General features: G+C 45.2%; 1 protein-coding gene across 1 annotated transcript in view; it reads left to right on the forward strand.

Annotated features, from left to right (window-relative positions):
• ankrd50 (ankyrin repeat domain 50) overlaps nt 1–16034 on the forward strand; it is an 82093-nt gene that overhangs the window by 1119 nt on the left and 64940 nt on the right. The window contains exon 2 of the mRNA XM_084332300.1: nt 585–1825. Coding sequence (XP_084188426.1) covers nt 1281–1825 — 545 coding nt within the window. The 5' untranslated portion in view covers nt 585–1280. The remainder of the gene's footprint in view (nt 1–584; nt 1826–16034) is intronic.

The following is a 16034-nucleotide window of genomic DNA, read 5'->3' on the forward strand; positions in this document are numbered from 1 at the left end:
TAAAAACACCCAGAGAAAGGGTTAAAAACACCCAGAGAAAGGGTTAAAAACACCCAGAGAAAGGGTTAAAACACCCAGAGAAAGGGTTAAAAACACCCAGAGAAAGGGTTAAAAACACCCAGAGAAAGGTGGAAAATAATGCAGCGTAAACTGGGAGCCCACGATTTGGCAACGTCGGGACACAAACCGCTGGCAGGATGCATTTTGCTTGGCACAAGATATATCGCCATATTTCCATTTGTTCGACACTGACTCTCTTTAATGGTAAACATAAATAAAGAATGATACCGTAGGCAGGCGGAGGGGGGGGGGGGGGGGGTCCTGTCCAGGACGGATGCGAGTTGTTTGCGCTTTTAAAGCCACATAGGAAGGAAGGGTGGGGGGGGTGGGGGGGATCAGTGGGTTAAAACGACCCCCCTGCCAAGAACTAGGTTCTCGCACATTAGAAGCCTATATGTCTCTCTCTTCTTAACCACTTGCATGCACTGCTAAACGTTGTGTAGTAAGTAGCGCGCCGTGAACGTATTCAAATGATTGTCCCCTAATCAAAGCCTTGGTTCTTTCCCCTCTCTGTCCCTGTCCAGGGAGAGGAGAGGAGCCATGCCCACCAGTGTTGTCGGAGACGCTGACACTCCCCCGCGGTAATGTAATGGAAACACAAGACGATGGTCGCTCCACTTAAGCCCCTGAGATGCATCAACGGAAACATATCTCCCACTCTGGCGGCTGAGCGGCGCACCGAGCGGCGGTCGGAGGCTGGTTGCCGTGGATGCCCCCTGTGGGCCGGGCTGCCATGCCCGACGCCATGCTAAAGCAACACGCTCCCAATAACAAGGAGCACTCCGTTCAGCCAATGAGAAAGCCGTGGAAAAAGTTGGTGGAGAATTTGTGGCTTAGGCCTTGATTTCCTATATATTATAATTTTTTTTTTTAACATTTTGACCTAGATACTCCGCGACTTCTTCTACACCAGAGCTCCTCCGCTTGGCACTTCTTCTAGCGAGCGCTCCCTCTCCGTTTTCATTGAAGGGCTGAAGTTGCTTTTCTGGGGCCGACAACAAAAAAACACTAAGGACGGCTAAACTGCAGGGCTGCACTTCTTTTTAAGAGGCATGTTTGGAAGCCAACAAAATGGATGCTCGAATTTACAGCCCTCAGCCTTCGTTGGACTCGAGAACGCGGCGGGCGTGATGAGGAGCGGTGCCCTGTGAGGAGGAGGAGGAGGAGGAGGAGGAGGAGTGGTCGCTGGAAACAGCAGCGCTATAGATAAATACAAGAACATGGCCCAAACCAGTTTGCTGCAGGGCAAGCGGTTCTACTGCAGGGAGTGGGTGTTCCACAAGATCCAGCACTGCCTCCAGGAGAAGGGCAGCGGCCTGAGCGGAGTGACCGGCACCGCCCCGGTCAAGCAGCCTCCGCCACCGGCGCCCGGGGTGGTCGGCGCCTCCAACCCCCCGGCGAGCGCCCCGGCGGCGGCGACGGCGGGGGGCTCGGCGAAGGCCGGGGGGGGTGGGCCGACGGCCTGGGGGGTGCTGCTGGCGGGGGGCCCCGGCAGCGGCAAGACGGCCCTGTGCACGGAGCTGCTGTGGCCCACGTCGGCCCAGGGCTCGCACCGCGCCCTCCACCAGCAGGGCCTGGCCTACCACTTCTGCCGCGCGGACGACGCGGACACGCTGTGCGTCGGCGGCTTTGTGCGCGGCCTGGTGGCGCAGATCTGCCACGGCGGCCTGCTGCCCGGCTACGAGGAGAAGGTGCGCGAGCCGGCGGCGCAGAGCGCCCTGCAGCCGGGGGAGTGTGAGCGGAACCCCACAGAGGCTTTCAAGAGGTAGGTGCTGCGAGGCCCACTCCCCCCCCCCACCCCTCCCTCAACTCTCCTCCAACACCCCTCAACCTGACAGCACCCTACCCCCCCTCAACCCTCCAGCACCCCTCCCCCCCTCAACCCTCCAGCACCCCCCCCACCCTCAACCCTCCAGCACCCCTCAACCCTCCAGCACCCCTCCCCCCCTCAACCCTCCAGCACCCCCCCCCCTACCCTCAACCCTCCAGCACCCCCCCCCTACCCTCAACCCTCCAGCCCCCCCCCACCCTCAACCCTCCAGCACCCCCCCCTACCCTCAACCCTCCAGCACCCCTCCCTCCCTCAACCCTCCAGCACCCCTCCCTCCCTCAACCCTCCAGCACCCCCCTCCCTCCCTCAACCCTCCAGCACCCCTCCCTCCCTCAACCCTCCAGCACCCCCCCCCCCCCTCAACCCTCCAGCACCCCTCCCTCCCTCAACCCTCCAGCACCCCCCTCACCCCTCAACCCTCCAGCACCCCTCCACCCCTCAACCCTCCAGCACCCCCCCCCCCCTCAACCCTCCAGCACCCCTCAACCCTCCAGCACCCCCCTCAACCCTCCAGCACCCCTCAACCCTCCAGCACCCCCCTCAACCCTCCAGCACCCCCCCTACCCTCAACCCTCCAGCATCCCTCCCCCCTCAACCCTCCTGCACCCTCACCCCTCCAGCATCCCTCCCCTTCAAACCTCCAGCACCCCTCCCCCCCTCAAACCTCCAGCACCCCTCCCCCCTCAAACCTCCTGCACCCCCCCCCCCCTCAACCCTCCTGCACCCCCCGTGCTCAGCCCCGCCTCACGCAGCTTCCCAACTTGTTTGATGTTGTGTTTGTGTTGCCCTTGCCCCCTGCTGTGGCATGCTGTGTGTGGGACAGGCCCTGGCAGCCCTCGCTCCAAGAAAGGTCAGCTATTTTTAAGGAGCACCCAAGCTCAGGTGGCCGGGGCGGGGGGGGAATCACTTTGCGCTGTGGCCCACTTCCTGACTTGACGACTGATGGAGCTGCGTGATGGAGCGCACATGTGAAAACTACACTGGAGTACAGTACGGTTGCGGACTTACAGGGTCCTGTCCGGGCACGTAACGCGATCAAGACGGACTGTTATTGTTGGCCACGGCTTTAAAAGGAGGTGCCTTTTTAAAAGCGGCATGTGTTTCCGCGTGTGTGCGTGTATAGGTTACTCACACGACTTGTCTACATAGCATAGGTCAGGCCGTCTAATGCAACGCGGGCTGGAATGCAGCGCTGAACACACAGGCCTCCTGTCTGGCCCGGCCATCTGCTGACATTTATTGCACCATCTCAACATCACACACACACTGGGGGACAGAAGTGGGTCAGACGTTCAGCGAGGTAAATCATTTTTAAAACAGTCAACAGAGTCATTGATACAACTCTGTCATCTGGTAATAACACTGTCTAGTTCATCTGCTGGTAATATCACTGTCTCTAGTTCATCTGCTGGTAATATCACTGTCTCTAGTTCATCTACTGGTAATATCACTGTCTCTAGTTCATCTACTGGTAATAACACTGTCTCTAGTGTATCTGCTGGTAATAACACTGTCTCTAGTTCATCTGCTGGTAATATCACTGTCTCTAGTTCATCTGCTGGTAATATCACTGTCTCTAGTTCATCTACTGGTAATATCACTGTCTCTAGTTAATCTACTGGTAATATCACTGTCTCTAGTTCATCTGCTGGTAATATCACTGTCTCTAGTTCATCTGCTGGTAATAACACTGTCTCTAGTTCATCTGCTGGTAACATCACTGTCTCTAGTTCATCTGCTGGTAATATCACTGTCTCTAGTTCATCTGCTGGTAATAACACTGTCTCTAGTTCATCTGCTGGTAATATCACTGTCTCTAGTTCATCTGCTGGTAATAACACTGTCTCTAGTTCATCTGCTGGTAATATCACTGTCTCTAGTTCATCTACTGGTAATAACACTGTCTCTAGTTCATCTGCTGGTAATATCACTGTCTCTAGTTCATCTACTGGTAATAACACTGTCTCTAGTTAATCTACTGGTAATAATACTGTCTCTAGTTCATCTGCTGGTAATATCACTGTCTCTAGTTCATCTGCTGGTAATATCACTGTCTCTAGTTCATCTGCTGGTAATATCACTGTCTCTAGTTCATCTACTGGTAATAACACGCTCTAGTTAATCTACTGGTAATAATACTGTCTAGTTCATCTGCTGGTAATATCACTGTCTCTAGTTCATCTGCTGGTAATATCACTGTCTCTAGTTAATCTACTGGTAATATCACTGTCTCTAGTTCATCTGCTGGTAATATCACTGTCTCTAGTTAATCTACTGGTAATATCACTGTCTCTAGTTCATCTACTGGTAATAACACTGTCTCTAGTTAATCTACTGGTAATAATACTGTCTAGTTCATCTGCTGGTAATATCACTGTCTCTAGTTCATCTACTGGTAATATCACTGTCTCTAGTTCATCTACTGGTAATATCACTGTCTCTAGTTCATCTGCTGGTAATATCACTGTCTCTAGTTCATCTGCTGGTAATATCACTGTCTCTAGTTCATCTACTGGTAATATCACTGTCTCTAGTTCATCTGCTGGTAATATCACTGTCTCTAGTTCATCTGCTGGTAATATCACTGTCTCTAGTTCATCTGCTGGTAATATCACTGTCTCTAGTTCATCTGCTGGTAATATCACTGTCTCTAGTTCATCTGCTGGTAATAACACTGTCTCTAGTTCATCTGCTGGTAATAACACTGTCTAGTTCATCTGCTGGTAATAACACTGTCTAGTTCATCTGCTGGTAATAACACTGTCTCTAGTTCATCTACTGGTAATAATACTGTCTAGTTCATCTGCTGGTAATAATACTGTCTAGTTCATCTGCTGGTAATAACACTGTCTCTAGTTAATCTGCTGGTAATAATACTGTCTAGTTCATCTGCTGGTAATAATACTGTCTAGTTCATCTACTGATATAATGTCTCCTCTAGTCCACCCCTACCCTGGGTCTCTTTTATAAAACTACAACTACAACGATTTCACAGCGGCGTCATTTCCTCACATCTAAATCATCCGGTTTCCGATGCAAGGCGCTGAGATTTTTACAAGCTAATATTTCCCTAATAACACTTAAAATCATTGCTAAACAAACATAGTGCTGAAAATATACACGTTGAATGCTGTTTTGACAGGGTTGGCGACTGCGTCTTCACTCTTGGCTACATTTTGAAAAATAACCACAAAATCACTTAATACAGACCGTATTGATCTATTTACGACGTGAAATAAATCTCTGCCCGGTACCTGGCTGATCGGGCTTAAGGGGTTAAGTTAATCACGATCTCTGCCAAAAGGCTGGGAATCGGGTAGTTGTTGTCATGGTAACTAAGGGCCATGTGGCAGACATCAATGGATGGCGCATGGCATAGAAGCCGATAAACGTGGCCATAAGGCATTTGTCGATCACAAAATTGTCCTTTTTGACCCACTTAACCATCCTATGTTACTAGTGACTTAAAAATGAAGAAAAACAACTATGTATGAATGAATGAAAACTTTATTTAACAGATTGCAGAATGGGTACAATACAGTACGGCTCAATACACACAATTGTTAACACATTGATGGCCATTGGGGCCTGTCTAATATAATGGGCCAGCAAATGTAAACAGACGTGGGGCTGTTTGTACAGCTAAATCTATACTTTATAGTATTGCTATCTGTCCATTCTCATTGTCAATTGGGACTAGGGCTGCAACTAATGACTAATTTGGTAGTCGACTAATCTGCCGATAATTTTTTCGATTAGTCGACTAATCGAAAACCAATGTAAACAACAAAAAAAAAGGATTTTTTTTTTTTTTTTTTTTTTTAAAGGGGAACTATCTTATAAATGGCCTTTTTGAGTGTTTAGCATTGTTTCCTAGCTATGTGAACTTATATTAATATGATCTATGTCTCAAAATTCTCATATTGGTGCATTCTTCCAATTCTCCTCTCACAATATTCACCCTCACTGAACTGAGTCGTTTGAAAATGTGCCTATATGTGATGTCATATAGTCACTGCTGCATGTTAATGTTCAGGGGAACATGACGCTCCGCAGTGGTTTAGGTGGCACCTGCAGCCCAGGCTCAAAACAGCTCGAGATCTTGAGGTAGAAAAATGCTGTTTTTGAGGACTTGATTAGAAATACAAAACAATGAATAAAAAATATATATATATTACAGAGGTGTTCCATAGACTCACAGGAATTGTGTAAAAGTGCCCAAATAGTGAAAGAAATAGTAAAATAGTTCCCCTTTAATTACCTATCTTTGTGAAAGTGGCTTCTCAGCTCTGGTCCAGCTGAAGACAGAGCAGAGGAACAGATTGGACATTGAGCATGACCTCAGAGTTGCTTGTCTACCATCACCCCAGACTTTGAGACTCTTGTCAGGACCAAACAACAACATCATAACATGATGATCCCATAGCAAATTAAAATAATGACTCATGAAACATTTGAATTTGGATCTTTAAGCCACTTTAAATGAAAATGTATTTGAAGAACAATACAGCAATCACTCATAACAAGATAAATAAATTAAATAATACAAATTAAAGTGGAAGTGTACTTTAAATAACTTTTGTTTGCTGTGTGTGAGAGGAGTCCGTGTGTGTGTGTATGTGTGTGTGTCTTACTCTGATCGCTGTGTGAGTGAGAGGAGTGTGTGTACTGTGTAATTTGTGTGTGTGTCTTACTCTGATCGCTGTGTGAGTGAGAGGTGTGTACTGTGTAATTTGTGTGTGTGTGTGTGTCTTACTCTGATCGCTGTGTGTGAGTGAGAGGAGTGTGAATGTGTGTGTGTCTTACTCTGATCGCTGTGTGTGAGAGAGAGGAGTGTGAATGTGTGTGTGTCTTACTCTGATCGCTGTGTGTGAGTGAGAGGAGTGTGTATGTGTGTGTGTCTTACTCTGATCGCTGTGTGTGAGTGAGAGGAGTGTGTATGTGTGTGTGTCTTACTCTGATCGCTGTGTGTGAGTGAGAGGAGTGTGTATGTGTGTGTGTCTTACTCTGATCGCTGTGTGTGAGTGAGAGGAGTGTGTATGTGTGTGTGTCTTACTCTGATCGCTGTGTGTGAGTGAGAGGAGTGTGTATGTGTGTGTGTCTTACTCTGATCGCTGTGTGTGAGTGAGAGGAGTGCGTGTGTAATGTATTGTGTGTCTAGTCTGATCATCATCTCCTGCAGGGGAACAATGTTTTCAATGTCCAAAATTTGCTATGGGATCATCATGTTATGATGTTGTCTGGAACCCTGAGAAGCCACTCTCACAAAGATAGGTAGTGCACAAAAATGTTTTTTTTTTTTTTTTTTTTTTAATGACTAATCGACGCAACAATTTCTCGTCAACGATTTTTTATAATCGACATCGTCGATTATGTCGACTAATCGGGGAACTAAAGGGGAACTATCTTATAAATGGCCTTTTTGAGTGTTTAGCATTGTTTCCTAGCTATGTGAACTTATATTAATATGATCTATGTCTCTAATTCTCATATTGGCGCATTCTTCCAATTCTCCTCTCACAATATTCACCCTCACTGAACTGAGTCATCTGAAAATGTGATGATTTGTGATGTCAGAGAGACACCGCTGCATGATAATGGCGAGGTACAAGATGAGCTGCACACAGTGGTTGGAGCCCAGGCTCAAAACGGCTCGAGATCTTGAGGTAGAAAAATGCTGTTTTTGAGGACTTGATTAGAAATACAAAACAATGAATAAAAAAAAATATATATATTACAGAGGTGTTCCATAGACTCACAGGAATTGTGTAAAAGTGCCCAAATAGTGAAAGAAATAGTAAAATAGTTCCCCTTTAAGAGTCATGCAGTCCTAACAGTTCTCAAGTTCTCCAGCTGTTGGTTCTCCCAACTCTTGGCAGGAGTCCATGCCCACGGTTACAGAGCCTGATGGCTACCGGCACGAAGGACTGCCGGGGCAATTTGTGGTGTGTCATGGGGGGCGGGTCAGTCTATAACTCAACGTGCTACTCGGCCGGGCTTCAGAGAGACTTGGGTCATCATGCTGCTTCTGGTGATGAGTTCCACGCCAGGCCCCGGCCCCCTCCGCTTGACCCCCCGCTTGACCCCCGCAGATAAAAGGCAGGTTAAAAAAAGGCACTTAATGAATATTGGATCCGGGAGGGAGGGAGGGAGGGAGGGAGGGGGGGAGGGAGGGGAGGGAGGGGGGGAGGGAGGGGTCACCTTTCAGTTCTCCTCTGTGTCAGCTGCATGTTGAAGGCCTCGCTTGCAGACCATCACATCTAACCAGCGACAACATCAACAACAACAACAACAACAACAACAGCCACAAGGCTTATTGTCACCGTCTTGTTTTGTTTGTGGGGTAAATGTAAATGCTTCAACAAGAGCAGCTTCTCAGGTGTGAAGGACGTCGCGGTCGCCGTGCGCTCCGCCTCCAGCCTCCCGTGGCTCTCAGGTTTCAGGGAGGCTGGAATGCGAAGGAGTATTCTCAGCTGTGGTCTGGCAGTGGAGAGACAACAACACAGAGACGGCGAGACATGGAAGGACATAACAGTTTATTATTATTATTATTATTATTCCAAAATTATAATCTTCCATCGATGATGAAGGTTAAACAGGGAGGGGGGGGGCAACTCATATATTCAGGCCTATATTTCTCTTAACAACAAATTACGGTATATGATGTATTATTTCATAAAAAACAATTTTACCCACAATTTCTTTTTTTTCACACATGCAAGAAAATCGATAAGTGACGCCACTTATCAATTTCACGCAGTTATCGATAAGTGGTCTCTCAGCTTCACTTCTTACCCCCAACCGGCCGCTGTGACGTGAATCTTGAGCAGAGAGCCCAGTTCTGTTGAAGCTCAAAGACACAGAAGCCCGTTTGTTTATTATTGTGTGTTAATACATTTGAAACTGGTTCCGGTGTGGCTGTACTGTACGTCCCACCTGTGCAGAGCGACCATAATAGGATTGCCTTTCATCCACGCTGCAATGTCAACAAACACGCAACCTCCCTACCTCCCTCTCCCAAACCGTTCCTAGTACAACCATTTTTTTTATGTTGCATGATCATGTATACATTTATTATGTATTATATTTTTTTATGTTTTAAAATATCAACATCTGGCCATCCTCGGTAAATACTATCAAACTCCTCTGACGTGATCTGGTCTTTCTAAAGATACCGGAGATGGGACGCGAGCGTGCGCACACACACACACACACAGAAAGGGAGAACGGCTTATAGCAGACTAATGTCTCTGGAGCCCTGCTGTAACGTCTTCACAGTTCACACACAGGCGTTTCACGTGCTGCTGTTGTTGTTGTTGTTGTTGTTGTTGTTGGGCGGATACGTAGCTACCTTGGGCTACTTCTGATTGGTGGGCGATGGCTGGTACACGTAGAGCACAGCACTTCTGATTGGGGATGAGTTAGAATTGTCTAATTTTCGAATAGTCATGTCAGTCTCCACATTCAATTTTCATGTCCGAGTCGAAATATATATATATAATTATTATTAAAACGTTTTTATTTATATATAAAATTGTGAAGCAAACCATTCTTATGAACACTTATCTTCATCCTGTAGTCAATGGGCCATGCTAAAAGATAGGCATTTTCACTATGCGTCACGATGTTTGCATAGCTATATCTATTCTATATTATAGCTATGGAGACAGGGCTGTCTTAAATGCTTCGAAGCTTCGTTCGATGGGCATGGGATTCGAATATGAAAATAAAATTCGAATATATATAAAAAAAAAAAGTATAATAATAATGTATTAAACATTTTTTGTTTTTGTGTGCAAAATCAACTCTGCCTCTCTTTGTTAACTACAACAAGCAATGCTGTTTGTTATTTAAGATGAGGTCGGACTCGGCACTGACAGATTTGTGTTCATTGTGCTGCTTTTATAAAGCCTCAAATGACGGCTTACAATATTTCATGAAAGCAAAGTGTTTTGTTTGTCTAAGATTTAAAAAGGTTTAAACTTTACAGCACTGACAAAGTGCTGTACAAGTCCCACAACATAAACATTTATTTATAATATATATATATATTTTTTATCTCGAAGCTTCGAATTAAAATCGAATCTCGGCCCGAAGCTTCAAATTCCAAAAAAAAATTCGAAGGTCAGCCCCAGTCACAAATTTTTTCAAATACATTCGCATGTTATCCCGTGGTGAATATTGTATAGTTTCAGAGTGATCCGGGCTAATTCCTGAAAGCTGAGTTATGGAGTGCTATGTGAATTTTGCTAAAGTCGTTTGCGTTGCTCGCCTGGACACGTTACTATTTCAAAATCAAAGGTATATAATAGGTATTATGTTTCATCATGAATGCATCAAAGGGGGGGGGGGGGGGGGTCGTTTTTTGATGCTCTGATCGTCAGCAACAGCATTTTTTTAATACTACATACGTTGATCGTTGCAATCGATGTGAAATCATTGTTGGATCAAAGTAGGATTGATGTCATATAGTCCTTACCTTTACTAGGAGGTATCCCAAAATGAATATTACAATTGTCTGATCGCGATTTCCAGTATTGATTGACCATCGGGTCCCTGACATGAAATGGCACAAGATATGCTGAACGTGTGCTGAACGGTTCACAAAATCGACGGTTCGGTTCGTATCACGGTTTTGGGGTCACGGTTTTCGGTTCGGTTGGATATATACGTTGTTTTTTATATAAAAAAAATGTAACACTCAAAAATCTAAACATGCTTCTCATTTATATATATATATATATATATATATATATATATATATATATATATATATATATATATATATATATATATATATATATATATAAAAAGTTGACAGTGTTTACAGCCTTAAATAATGTTTGGCACACAAAGACCGAACTGACTGAAAAATATAAGCTACATTTGTCAAAGTACTTAGTGCAAACAAACAATATGCTCAGCCAGCACTAGACTTTCCTTTCTTTAATATAAACACAAAAAAACAATGTCAACAATGTTTAAATACCCTGATTGTCAGTTCTTAATGGAAAGATTAGTTTTCCGCTTGAAATTAAAGTGCAGTATTTGAAATACAATGAAAGGAATATGGCTGGATTTCATATCAAAGGGAAAAGTGTCACTGTTATTTAAAATAAATAAACAAATTAGAAGGCCATCAATATAAATTGCAGCATACATCAAACTAACACACACACACACTGTACTGTTTCAAAACAACACTGCTCTGTTCATTCTATTTTTAAAATACGTACATTATCTGTCTACATTTATTTAGACTAACATTATTTAAATATTGAGTGCAGAACTATCTATGGGTTGGCGGGTCCCCACGGACATTTTAGTGTCACGGACCTTCAGCTCCGGTAATGTTAGGAGTTGAAAACATGCAGTGGAAAAGCGGCAATAGTCCCGGTTGGAGTTAGTAAACACAGTTGTATGTTAGCCTTCTTGGATGTTGAATAAACGCCTATCATTGTCTTTAAACACCCCGCCTCTCAGACTCCCATTTTCTCCTCTGCTAGCTAGTAGCTACGGTAACATTTCATTGACTATTAGCTGGCGGGCTACCATAGTTCAACATGCGTTGTGTTGTACAAACTGCTAACGTTATGGCAAGATGTGTGTAGGCCTATGTAATGTTAATGGCTATGTTTTTAAAGTCGTAATGAGGATTGATTTATATTGCGCTTGCCATTTACACAAACTGACTAGCACCTGCAGTTTCTCCGGCTCCGTGCCAAATACTTTTTTTCTTTTTTTATTTGCGCATCATCTGAACCGTACGATACACAGACGCCCGAACCGTGGAGGTCGTGCCGAACGGTACAACGGTTCGAATGCGTATCGTTCCACCCCTAGTCGCGGCCTATATGAGAACCACTGCTCTAAAGGTAACGTCGTCGGGCCAGTAGTAGCACATTCTTCTAGGCAGAGAGTTGCACAGCGTTCCCCTGTCGATCATCTCTGCCCCAGGAGGCGTGACTAACCAGGGCTGCTTATTATAACACAAATCATGATCACAGTGATTTTGATTGATAGTGATCACCATTATTAAACACCATCACTTGTTGATTTGGAAGACATCACAGCGCTTGCTTTTCCCCCACCCAAGGAGCACATGGCCCACTCCTAAAATGAAAAGAAACGTAAATTGAAAAACAAAGACGGTTAGGAGCATAGTGACAAATGTTTGTACTGTCATTTCTTACGGTAGGAGATGGGTATCGTTTGGATTTTTATCGATTTCGGTTCTGGTTCTGTTTTATTGAATCTGTTTCTTATCGAATCTCTGTTCCAAATCTAATATTTCTGGTGGGGGAGAAAATGTAATATTAACAACCACAACTATTCTCAGATTTAGGCTCTAGTCAGTAAATTGTGAACCATGACATGAAGGTATATATTTCTCTTAACCTGCTGTAACTTAGCCTCGTTTTCCCCATCTGTTTCTGATGCATTATGACAGGAATATATCAAAGGAGGCTTATTAAATTCATTCATATTGCTTTGGATGATAATGCATTTAAGGAAGGAGACAACTGTTGCCAAGGAATGTTCAGTTTAAATCTCTGAGCATTCATCCTCTTTCTGTGCTCCTCTTCCTTTCATAGCTAACGTTTTCTTTAACTCTTTGGACGCCATAGACTTGAGCATCGTTTGTTCCTACCACGCCAACGCTCTAAGAGATGGAATAATTTTTGCCGGTGTTTGCAGGGATAACTATATTCTATGTTATAGCTTTGGATACAATACTATGGCCCATTTGACATCAACTATCTATCGTTCAATATGTGAAAAAGAATAAATGTTTTCATCCATACGTTCGCGTGTTATACCATGGTGAATATAAGTATAGTTTTAGAGTGATCCTGTCTAATCCCAGAAAACTACGATATGCAGCAATACGTGAATTTCACTAAAAGCGTTGGCGTTTCTCGCCTGGACACGCTATTTCCAAATCAAATGTATATAATAGGTTTTATGTTTCATCATGAATGCATAAAAGGGGGGGGTCGTTTTTTGATGCTTTGATCGTCACCAACGGCATACGTTGTGGAGTAACGTTACACACACACGTTGCTGCAATCGATGTGAAATCATGGTTGGATCAAAGCAGGATTGATATAATTTAGTCCTTACCTTCACTAGAAGGTACCCCAAAAAGAATATTCCAATTGTCTGATCGCGAGTCCCAGTATTGGTGTCGTGTCGCCAACATAATCCACCACAACCGATGCATCGGGGGCATTTGACGCTTCTCAATGCGATCGGGATAACAGCTTGACTCTCCTGACAAAGAAAACTGCACCCGGAGACATTTGAACGTAACACAGGGCAAGATATAAGGTTTCAAAGGGTGCTCGATACTGCCACCTGGCTGGATGCAGCCGGTATTGCATTTTGGCGATCTCAGGATGATTCCCCATGTTAACCCCAGGTCCGTGTGAGAGAAATGAATAGAAATATAGAATAAAAGAAATAACGATGAAAACCCGACTATGCTCGGGTCTGGCGCTGAATGGTCGGCGAGATAACCCAACTATCCTCGGGTCTGGCGCTGATTGGCCGGCGAGATAACCCGACTATCCTCGGGTCTGGCGCTGATTGAGTTAATATGGGTGTCTGGGCATGAACTGTGGCAGGGTGCACTTGCATCTATTATTATTGGTTTGGGTATCTCTAATATATAAAAGATGAATGTCAGCTGTCAGTATATTGTTACACTCGAGTGTCTTGCATAGCCAGACCTCTATACGTCCAGCACAGGAGATATTATAACTATTATATGAAGTGTGTTTCAGGCTGTGTGACGTACAGGTGTAGAGCAGCTCTGTGTAAGAGTGTGTTTCAGGCTGTGTGACGTACAGGTGTAGAGCAGCTCTGTGTAGGAGTGTGTTTCAGGCTGTGTGACGTAGAGCTGCCGCGGTATCGGTATTACCGCGGTATCGCTGTTACATCATGCCCACCGCAGCGTTGGGCTGAATACCGGCATCACCGCTGTTTTTTATTATATTATTATTATTATTACGCTCTCGTTGGGCTTGCGGCTCTGCAGATATACCCTACTTCTCTGTCGAGATTCCAAGCGACCCTATTGGGTACCAGAAAAGTCACATGAAACACTGCAGACCACTGATTGGTCAGAAGAGATACGCGGCACATGCTTGGAGCATCTTGCAGTGCGTTTACTTCCTGAATCTCAGCCATCACAACACGGCTAATAGTACGTTAGCTCCCACCGGAGACCGGAGTGGATTACCGACGCCGTCGCTCCTCAGGGAACGAGGCATAATGATTTTACTGCAACGAAATGTTATAATAAAAGCCCTTCGTTCTATACACTTGTCTGATTGAAAACTTTATTAACAGACCGCAGAATGGGTACAACTCGGCACGCTCTGAGCAAAGAAAGGAACTTAGATATTAATTGAGTAACGCTTGCCTTGCTATGTGGTCCGGTAAATACGAACGTGTAACTATACTAACGTTAATGCCACAAATCGAATGCCTTTGTAATCATAAGTAGTAACGTTATAATAATAAGAAGAAGAAAGGGTCGGGGGGGTAACCGGCGGGCGCGACACCGAGGGGAGACTTCGAATCAGTGTTTCACTTTTAATAACGAATGCGTGCAAACAATATTCATGCTGCAAAGTCATCCTCTAAAGATAGACATTTAGACTAGAGGCAGGCTATATGCTATATAAAGAGTAGACTACAAAAAAAATGCATTCAAACTTTTTTTTTGTGTGTGTGTGTGCGGTAATACCGCGGCGGTAGGAAATATTTTGCAAATGTGTGCGGTAAGGAAAACAGCAATACCGCGGCAGCTCTAGTGTGACGTACAGGTGTAGAGCAGCTCTGTGTAGGAGTGTGTTTCAGACTGTGTGACGTACAGGTGTAGAGCAGCTCTGTGTAGGAGTGTGTTTCAGGCTGTGTGACGTACAGGTGTAGAGGCAGCTCTGTGTAGGAGTGTGTTTCAGGCTGTGTGACGTACAGGTGTAGAGCAGCTCTGTGTAGGAGTGTGTTTCAGGCTGTGTGACGTACAGGTGTAGAGGCAGCTCTGTGTAGGAGTGTGTTTCAGGCTGTGTGACGTACAGGTGTAGAGGCAGCTCTGTGTAGGAGTGTGTTTCAGGCTGTGTGACGTACAGGCAGCTCTGTGTAGGAGTGTGTTTCAGGCTGTGTGACGTACAGGTGTAGAGGCAGCTCTGTGTAGGAGTGTGTTTCAGGCTGTGTGACGTACAGGTGTAGAGGCAGCTCTGTGTAGGAGTGTGTTTCAGACTGTGTGACGTACAGGTGTAGAGCAGCTCTGTGTAGGAGTGTGTTTCAGGCTGTGTGACGTACAGGTGTAGAGGCAGCTCTGTGTAGGAGTGTGTTTCAGGTTGTGTGACGTACAGGTGTAGAGGCAGCTCTGTGTAGGAGTGTGTTTCAGACTGTGTGACGTACAGGTGTACAGGCAGCTCTGTGTAGGAGTGTGTTTCAGACTGTGTGACGTACAGGTGTAGAGCAGCTCTGTGTAGGAGTGTGTTTCAGACTGTGTGACGTACAGGTGTAGAGCAGCTCTGTGTAGCAGTGTGTTTCAGGCTGTGTGACGTACAGGTGTAGAGACAGCTCTGTGTAGGAGTGTGTTTCAGGCTGTGTGACGTACAGGTGTAGAGCAGCTCTGTGTAGGAGTGTGTTTCAGGCTGTGTGACGTACAGGTGTAGAGCAGCTCTGTGTAGGAGTGTGTTTCAGGCTGTGTGACGTACAGGTGTAGAGACAGCTCTGTGTAGCAGTGTGTTTCAGACTGTGTGTTGTACAGACATAGAGCAGCTATGTAGGAGTGTGCTAGTAATTTCTTTTTGTTGACAGTAACTTCGTGGGGGTCTGTTCACTGTTGTGGTTTCGGGGATAGTTTGCAGATGAGAACGCAGGAGAGAACGCATTAGTTTGTATTGCAGCCAGACAGGTTTCTTGTGTTTTATCAAAGGGCAAGCAACACACATCAGAAATGATGACTGACCACAGGACAAATTTGAGCATAGGGTTAGGAGTTTCCTGGCATGGATTTTCTCCTCCTAGAGTTGGACCTAAGTTAAAGCTATTGATGCTACATGGACGCTGTACTTAACACATTGACCGCCGGGGGTTGTGCCCATCTTATACCACTCTGCCACCG

Source organism: Notolepis coatsorum (genome assembly GCF_963971535.1).
Source record: "Notolepis coatsorum genome assembly, chromosome: 16".
In the NCBI taxonomy this organism is placed as follows: Eukaryota; Metazoa; Chordata; class Actinopteri; order Aulopiformes; family Paralepididae; genus Notolepis; species Notolepis coatsorum.